We start from the raw sequence: 9730 nt of genomic DNA on the forward strand, positions 1-9730 counted from the left end.
CGACCTCATTTTGCTGAGCGTGTGTGCCAGGAGGGCATATCCCCGACGGTTTCTGGGTCGTGTGGGAAGAACCCCTTATCGTTCTCACTTACTAGGCGACGGTTCAGAATGCCGTCACGGAAAGGGGTTAAAAACCGTTTATATAACACCCCGTTGTACCAGTGCTCCTATCTACTACCTCCACTAGAGTCATGATAAACGGCCACCCCACCCCCACCCCCCCATTGGTCATGCCTGCAGCCTGCGACAGGGCGACCCCATATCACCCATGCTATTCGCCGTCATCATTGACGTCCTCAACTCGATGCTCCTCCGTGCCATCGACCTTGGCCTTATCCAGCACCTCACGGCTCGACACGCTGCCTCGAGCATATCTCTCCATGTGGATGACGTCGTCATATTTTGCCACCCAGACTACCACAACATCTCGGTTGTTCGTGAGCTTTTGCGTGTCTTCGGACTGGCATCCGGCCTTCACACAAACTTTGGCAAATGCTCGGCCACGCCTATCCAGTGCTCGGATGATCACATCGCCACCCATCACGGTCGAAATGCAATGCCCGGTGAAGACTTTCCCGGTGCAGTACCTTGGTCCCCACTCTGCATCCTCAAGCCTTCCACCACGAGCCTTCTACCGATCGTTCACAAGCTTGAGCGGAAGCTATCTACATGGAGGGCGTCCATGTTATCCAACGGAGATCGGCTTGCCCTTACTCGGCACGTCCTTTGCGCCATCCCGACCCACTTCCTCATCGCCATCGCCCTCAACCAGTCTGTCCTTAAGAAAGTGAACAAGATGATCCGTGGATTTCTTTGGGCTGGGAGTAAGGAGGCGAATGGTGGCCAATGTCTCATCAACCGACAGAGAGCCTGTCGACCACTCTCCCTCGGTGGGTCGGGCATTCATGACTTCCAGCGCGCAGACATTGCCCTTTGGACGCGCTGGCTTTGGCTCCAACGCACGGATCCCTCTACGCCATGGAGCCACCTGCATATTTCACACAACGATCATCTTTCGGGCATCCATCACCTGGACTATCGGGAATGGTACTAGCTGCAAATTCTGGACCGACCACTGGATCAGCGGGCGATCAGTGGCCGAGATTGCACCTCAAGCCTACGCGATGATTCCTCAGCGGCGCCGCAAGATACACACTGTCCGCGATGGCCTACACCATAGATCTTAGGTGCAGAATACTACTTCCTTTGTCCCATAATATAAGAGCGTTTTTGACACTAAGATTATTTTAACATGCGTCTCACCGTGTGGCCAGCTCCCGAATTCCACCGAATTTCCCATCCTATCTGACCCAGTTCTCACTACTCCTAGATCCTTGCTCCATCTCTCCTCGCAGACAAAAATATCCTCGCTCTCCTTTCAAAAGAAAAAAATTCCTCGCTCTACCTCTCTTCTAGCCTTATCACCGACAAGCAAATACTACTCCACTAGGCAAATATTCACAAGCACTATTCAATACAGAAAATAGCATTACCAAACACTAAGCCGCATAAATGTTTAGAGAGAGAAAGCCATCATCAAGAAAGAGGAAATGAAGCGCAAAACTACACCCGTTGCAGATCGGGAGTGGCAGAGGGAAAGCAAGAAAAAGGGAAAGGAACCAGCTGCGGACTCTGGACGGTGAAGCACGAGTGAACCTGACAAAGCCAAAGAGAGAGAGAGCGCGTGTGTCCTCCAGCGAGCGCCTCACTTCACTTCACTTCACTTCACTCCCACTCCCGGTGGAGGGAAAGCACCGAAAGGCGCCGCGTTTCCGCTACTTTTTTTCCACCGCACTTCCCTCCCTTTCCAGCTTCAGTCCTTCCCATGGCGTCCTCCGCGCTGCCGGCACCGTCCGTCGTCGCCGTCGCCGTCGCGGTCGCGTTCGCGGTGGCCACCCTCGCTGCGACGGCGTCGGCGGCCGTCACCTACGACCGCAAGGCACTAGTGGTGAACGGCCGGCGCCGCATCCTGCTCTCCGGCTCCATCCACTACCCGAGGAGCGTGCCCGAGGTACCGGCTTCTTGCTTCTCCAACAACCCCTGTCCCGCTCTCTTTCCCGAGAATGCCGGCTCCCAGCGTGACTATTTTCTTTCTTTGCTTGTTTCTGCGGCCGCGTGCAGATGTGGCCGGATCTGATACAGAAGGCCAAGGGCGGCGGCCTGGACGTGGTGCAGACGTACGTGTTCTGGAACGGCCACGAGCCCTCCCCTGGCCAGGTTGCTGCTTTCTCCAAGAACCCACCCGCCTGCTATGCTATGCCATGCTAAAAAAAGGTTGATTTGTTTTGCTTTCTGATGCTGTTGGGTGAATCGATTATATTGTGCAGTACTATTTCGAGGGGAGGTATGATCTAGTGCGCTTCATCAAGCTGGTGAAGCAGGCCGGACTCTACGTGCACCTCCGCATTGGCCCCTACGTCTGCGCCGAGTGGAACTTCGGGTAACAACCACCTACTACACCCGCATTGCTCTCCACATTTGTTACTCTACCAAATAAGCACTAGCAGGCTGATTAGTAAACGCTCTTATATTTCTTTACGGAGGGAGTAGTGATTTTCTAGGTGCCAGTTACTGCTCGTGCTAAATCATTTACTTCAGTACAGTTTTGTGGACTCAGTTTACCTAACGAGGGATGTTGCTATATTGAGAAGTCTTGATGTTGACTTCTTTTAAAATACGAGTATGCTAAATCACACTCCGTTTGACTGCAGTGGTTTCCCTGTTTGGCTCAAGTATGTCCCCGGCATCAGCTTTAGAACTGATAATCAGCCATTCAAGGCAAGTGTCGTCTTGGCAGCTCTGCTCTGTTTTAATCCCTAGCTTCTTTCTAAAATGTCTGTATTTTCCATCATGATTCTTTCAAACAGCTTGAGATGCAGAAGTTCACCACCAAGATCGTTGACATGATGAAGTCGGAAGGGCTCTTTGAGTGGCAGGGAGGACCAATAATCCTCTCCCAGGTATGTATGCTTCAAATTGTTTAACCTCTGTTGCTAGCATATTGGATTTCTTTTCAACCAGACCCACCTTTAAATCCTCATTGTCCTTGCAGATCGAGAACGAGTTTGGCCCCTTGGAGTGGGATCAGGGCGAGCCTTCCAAGGCCTACGCTTCATGGGCAGCTAACATGGCGATTGCGCTCAACACAGGTGTTCCATGGATCATGTGTAAAGAGGACGATGCCCCAGATCCAATTGTATGCTCTGCACTCCTTGGCTTTAATATATGTACCGCATAGACACTAGTTCCTTACAACAACAACAACAACAACAACAACAACAACAACAACAACAACAAAGCCTTTAGTCCCAAACAAGTTGGGGTAGGCTAGAGGTGAAACCCATAAAATCTCGCAACCAACTCATGGCTCTGGCACATGGATAGCAAGCTTCCACGCACCCCTGTCCATAGCTAGCTCTTTGGTGATACTCCAATCCTTCAGGTCTCTCTTAACGGACTCCTCCCATGTCAAATTCGGTCTACCCCGCCCTCTCTTGACATTCTCCGCACGCTTTAGCCGTCCGCTATGCACTGGAGCTTCTGGAGGCCTGCGCTGAATATGCCCAAACCATCTCAGACGATGTTGGACAAGCTTCTCTTCAATTGGTGCTGCCCCAACTCTATCTCGTATATCATCATTCCGGACTCGATCCTTCCTCATGTGGCCACACATCCATCTCAACATACGCATCTCCGCCACACCTAACTGTTGAACATGTCGCCTTTTAGTCGGCCAACACTCAGCGCCATACAACATTGCGGGTCGAACTACCGTCCTGTAGAACTTGCCTTTTAGCTTTTGTGGCACTCTCTTGTCACGGAGAATGCCAGAAGCTTGGCGCCACTTCATCCATCCGGCTTTGATTCGATGGTTCACATCTTCATCAATACCCCCATCCTCCTTGTTTCTTTTAATGTGCTGGGGTCATTCACCTTCATGGCCCCATTTTCCAAGAATGGGAAGAAAACGTGTCCATCATATTTACTCACTGGATTATCTGCCAAGCCTTTCATTTCTGAAAGGAACTTCCACCCTTACATGACATAATTTGGACTAGGAGATTTCACTCCGCTAGATCTCACTGTTGATTTACTGCTGGCAGATTAATACATGCAATGGATTTTACTGTGACTGGTTCTCTCCGAATAAACCTCACAAGCCTACCATGTGGACTGAGGCTTGGACTGCCTGGTAAATCCATGCTTCTCTCTCTAAAGGGCTAGTACCACATGATATTTTATATGTTTATCTTTCTCCATGTAAATCTTCTTTTTCCTTACCGCAGGTATACAGGCTTTGGTGTTCCGGTTCCACATAGACCAGTAGAGGATCTAGCATATGGTGTTGCCAAGTTTATCCAGAAGGGGGGCTCTTTTGTTAACTATTACATGGTAAGTCACACTGATCCTTTCTGTTTAACTGAAGCTTATCATGTCACCAACTTTTTGGTACCAAATTGTGACGCCTCTTTTCAGTATCACGGAGGGACAAACTTCGGGCGGACAGCTGGTGGTCCATTCGTTGCAACTAGCTATGACTACGATGCTCCTATTGATGAATACGGTGAGTTCAGTTCTCCATGCTCTGTTTATCTTCAATGCATGCCTTGCTTTTGGCACATGTTACATTTTTTGGTAGAAAATTGAAGCTTCCTTACCCCCGGCCTCTGTACCAACTAAGGATGCATACAACCAAATTATTACAAATCTGATTAAACCGGCAAAAGAAAAAAGGGAAACATCATGGCAGATTATCAAACACAAACACAATACAACCCGTAGCCGAGTCCCTTGTAATCCCAAGGTTGAAGGCTACCAAGAGATTGTCCACACGCTAACACCAGCTACACAACAATGAGGCGTAGAGGAACTTAGTCTTCAATGCGACGCCTCCAACAAGAAATAGGACTAGCATAGTCGTCACCGGATTCAACCAATAAGGCCACATCCTGGATTTTCATCGGACAGCATGTATCGGTCGGCGCACCATAGCAACGCCTTCAGGAAGGGAATGCCGTGGTTGCTAAGTCTAGATAGGCAGATAGCCAGACCTAGGTTTTCACCCTGGATAGAAGCTGCCGACTGAGCCCTGTGAGATGCCCCCATGGCCGGATCCAGTTAAAGACTGCACCACCATGCAGTGCCTTGATCTGTCACCACCACAGCTGATTGCCTCGGACCGGCCTAGCTGATCATGCCGGCTGCCAAACGGCTACCGTGAAATGATAGCTGATACCGGCAAAAGGAGATCTCCAAAAGGAGACACATGAGGAGCTGACCGCCGTCGTCACCATCTGCCGGAGTAGCTGAACTGCCGCGATCTCCACTGATCACCATTGGATCCTTATAAGCAGGCCGCCCTACGATCTGAGAAGCTGCGCCGCCTTCTTGGATCAGTTGTCCCATATCCGTGCTGCCATGCCTCCAGAGGAGACCCGACGACGACGAGTAGGAGGGAGAGTTCCCCGATGTCAGGGGCTGGATAGGAGGCGGTCCCTGACAACGACGAGGTGACAGATCACAAGAGGCGGTGGTGGCGGCTGCTGCTCTGGGGGAAACCCTAATCGCCCCTGGTTGCATGTGGGCCGCTCAGGGAGCGAACCCTGTTGGCACATGGTATATACTCCGATTCACAAATATAATATGTTTTGGGTATTTCAATATGGACTAGTACATACGGACTGAAATGAGTGAATACACACACTAAAATGTGTCTGTATACATCCGAATCAGAAAAGGTTACAGTAGAACATCTTATAAATAGTGAACGGAGGGAGTACTTTGAACTTATTTCATGCCATATAGTGGTTGCTGCCACTTGTATATATTTTTGTCTGAAGCGGCCCTTGTATAGGCAATTGCCCTTACTAGTGAACTTGAATGAAACAATGATGCAGTTTAGGTATTTTCTGACACCTTCATCCCTTAATTAATTGTACAAAGCAATGTGGCAACATCCACATTCCACTCTGCAGTATCCAGGTTCAAGTCCACTAGTGGTAGGGGCGCCACCCTGTGGCGCCGCTTGAGAGGAAGCTGTGCTCATGTTTTCATTTAAAAAAAAACATAGAGTCCTCGTCTCCGTCTAAAAGAACATCTCGGAAAAAAAATCCTAACCTTCATCTAAAAAAAAGTAAAAAGGAAAAAGAAATTACCACCGCAGCCTACCAGCGAGTGCCACTTTGCATAATCCTCCATTTAAAAAATACCAGAGGTCCTCACCTCCATCTAAAAAGAAAAAAATACATTTAAAAAAATAATCCACACCTTCATCTAAAAAAATTCTCACTGCGGCCAACCAGCTTGCACCACGTGGCATAGCTGGTTGGCCGCCCTTCACGCGTAGCTTAATGGGTTTAATTGCCTGAGTTACAGAGAGATTTTCATCCACTCCAATTCTCAAGGTCCATAACCTTTTAAAGACACAGATGGAAAATAATTTGTTTCTCTAAACAATGGATTAGCAACAATGCAGTGTCTGATTGCACAAATCGTTTTATATATCACCTACATCTTAATGGTAACATTTCGTGCTACATTACAGCAAAGTTGTCGTTCTTTCTTTTTCGATGTTATACAGCATGTACTTTGTTATTATGTACCCTACCAATTTGACCGAACTTTTTCCCTTTGCTTCCTCAGGCTTATTGAGAGAACCAAAATGGGGTCACTTGAAGGAGTTGCATAGAGCCATCAAGCTTTGCGAACCAGCCCTGGTTGCAGGAGATCCCATTATATCTTCCCTTGGGAAGGCTCAGAAGGTTGTGATGACATTCTGTTCTTTTCTCTACTTGAGACCTACACTATTTCGTTCATAAGCCAGAACTGACTTCTTGGTAACTTTCTGTTCAGTCATCCGTTTTTAGGTCAAGCACAGGAGCTTGTGCAGCTTTTCTTGAGAACAAGGATAAGCTATCTTATGCAAGGGTATCATTCAGCGGAATGCATTATGACCTGCCTCCTTGGTCTATCAGTATTCTTCCGGACTGCAAAACAACAGTCTTCAACACCGCTAGGGTGAGATTAGGCACTTGAGCTACCTGGTTAATTTAGTTGGCTTGCTTACATCGTATATTCATCCAAGCTTAATCTGTGTAGTTTCTTTTTTACTAACGTTATTTAAAATCTGTATCTGATCTGAATTTTTGCCTTTTTATCATTATTTAAAGTTTTTGTGATATGCTTATACAGGTTGGCAGCCAGATTTCACAAATGAAAATGGAATGGGCTGGAGGACTCACATGGCAGTCATATAATGAGGAGATTAATTCCTACAGTGAGGAGGAAGCATTTACAGCGGTAGGATTACTCGAACAAATAAATATGACGAGGGATAACACAGACTACTTGTGGTATACAACATAGTAAGTTGCCTAACTCCACCAACAATATGAATATATGACTCTTTGCAATTCACTGGTACTAAAAGTTTCATTTTCAAGTGTTGATGTTGCGAAGAATGAGCAGTTCCTCACCAGTGGGAAGTCTCCAAAACTCACTGTGATGTCGGCTGGTCATGCTTTGCATGTTTTCGTTAATGGACAATTAACAGGTAACTATGAAAGTCTCTGCCACGCTTGACAAAAAATTGTGTATCTCTTAACTGTCAAAAGCAATTGATCTTGAAATGCTCTCCAATCTGTTCACAGGAACTGTTTACGGCAGTGTAGAAGACCCAAAACTAACGTATACTGGGAGTGTGAAACTATGGGCAGGAAGCAACACTATTTCGTGCTTAAGTATAGCAGTTGGTCTCCCGGTAAGTGAATAGTTTGCTAACTAACATAGTACTCTTGGTCATGCAATATTTGAGCCTTCGTATATTTATTTTCCATTCCTGTATACAGAATGTTGGAGAACATTTTGAGACTTGGAATGCTGGAATTCTTGGTCCGGTGATACTTTATGGCCTGAATGAGGGAAGAAGAGATCTCACATGGCAGAAATGGACCTATCAGGTAATGTATGTTGTTTTAATGTGCCGTCAAGTATTAACCTTGTGCACAAGCATTAACATAAAAAACCTAATGTATATGGGCAGGTTGGTTTGAAAGGTGAGGCTATGAGTCTTCATTCACTTAGTGGAAGCTCATCGGTAGAATGGGGAGAACCTGTGCAGAAGCAGCCGCTGACATGGTACAAGGTAATGTGAAATTTGCATGTGATTAGTTGCTACCCATGTGGTATAGCCATCATTTTTTAGAAGATTTATCCCACAGTTCCCTCTTTTCAGGCTTTTTTCAACGCACCAGATGGTGACGAGCCATTAGCCTTGGACATGAATAGCATGGGGAAGGGGCAAATCTGGATAAATGGTCAAGGCATTGGACGGTATTGGCCTGGCTACAAGGCCCCCGGAACATGTGGTTACTGTGATTACCGTGGTGAATATGATGAGACGAAGTGTCAAACCAACTGCGGCGACTCTTCTCAGAGATGGTAGGAACTCCATGGTTTAGAAGTAACTATTACAGAACCACCCATGACATTATTTACAAGTGAAGCTCTTACATCTATGTCATGTTCCTTCAGGTACCATGTTCCTCGCGCATGGCTTAATCCTACTGGGAACCTATTGGTGATATTCGAGGAGATGGGTGGTGACCCTAGTGAAATTTCAATGGTGAAAAGAACTAGGGGAAGTGTCTGTGCTGATGTGTCTGAATGGCAGCCGTCGATGACGAACTGGCGTACCAAAGACTACGAGAAAGCTAAGGTCCACCTCCAGTGTGATCATGGGCGGAAAATAACTGAAGTAAAATTTGCCAGCTTCGGCACACCACAGGGGTCCTGCGGGAGCTACTCAGAAGGCGGATGCCATGCACACAAGTCGTATGACATATTTTGGAAGGTAATGGGTTTGCGACCATCGCATTAGTTGGGTTAGATCACAAAATCCTTTCTTTACCTAGTCGTGCTTGTACCTAGAATCTGAATTGGCATTTCTTGCAGAACTGCATTAACCAAGAGCACTGTGCGGTAAGCGTGGTTCCAGAGGTATTTGGTGGAGATCCTTGCCCTGGGACAATGAAAAGGGCTGTTGTGGAGGTTATGTGTGGCTGAACTGCCAAGGTATGTTGTGGAGCATGGTCCATACAGGATTCTGGCAACAGGTGAAAGTCACAGTGACCGTGACGCACAAACTGTCAGAAGTTACAGAAATGAGTTGTATTTTAGACCGAATCATGAGCGTACGTATGTATTTAGTCTAGCCTATATATACATGAATTTGCACGGATGGTTAGATTAGGATCTGTAGGTGTGGAAAAGGGTCTACATACCGCTCGTCTGGTTTGCGGAGAGCCTGGATGAGACTGCTGCTCACCTGAATCCTCAAGTGCAACGGCTTCTTCTGGATTGGAAGAGGTCATGTTCATTTTTCGCTCATTGAAGGATGCAAAATGTAATGTGCAGGGGCACCACTCTATTCATGCATTGCTATCTTGATTCAAAGTAGTGAAAACAGGAAAATGGTTCAGCTCATTAATAAAATTGCTCCGTTGTGTTATGTACTCATGCGTCGCATATGTGCTGTGATTATTGAGATGTGGTTTGGTTCAGTTGGTGTCAGGTCACGTGTCAATTTAGGCCTGTCGTGTGATGGCTGATTTGTTTGGATGTGAGTGAGAGTGGTGGATCTGGTAGTACAAGAGACAAGCGATCTATTTAGTTTAGGGCCTATTAGGCATGTACAATGGTGAGAGAGAAAACGTAAGAAAAGACTTGTCTT

General features: G+C 47.0%; 1 protein-coding gene across 1 annotated transcript; it reads left to right on the top strand.

Moving 5' to 3' along the window:
• Positions 1-1645: 1645 nt before the first annotated feature.
• On the top strand, positions 1646-9508 carry LOC123061350 (beta-galactosidase 2). Its single transcript, XM_044484426.1, has 19 exons — positions 1646-2011; positions 2122-2217; positions 2328-2440; positions 2712-2778; positions 2868-2960; positions 3053-3196; positions 4104-4192; positions 4287-4392; positions 4477-4564; positions 6643-6761; positions 6853-7017; positions 7192-7364; positions 7443-7552; positions 7650-7759; positions 7848-7958; positions 8042-8143; positions 8234-8439; positions 8533-8851; positions 8953-9508. Exons 1-19 carry the CDS (start codon positions 1826-1828, stop codon positions 9061-9063), a joined length of 2508 nt encoding a protein of 835 aa, XP_044340361.1. The 5' UTR covers positions 1646-1825; the 3' UTR covers positions 9064-9508.
• The last annotated feature ends 222 nt before the right edge of the window (positions 9509-9730 follow it).

This window comes from Triticum aestivum, chromosome 3A (genome assembly GCF_018294505.1).
Source record: "Triticum aestivum cultivar Chinese Spring chromosome 3A, IWGSC CS RefSeq v2.1, whole genome shotgun sequence".
NCBI classification, from domain to species: domain Eukaryota; kingdom Viridiplantae; phylum Streptophyta; class Magnoliopsida; order Poales; family Poaceae; genus Triticum; species Triticum aestivum.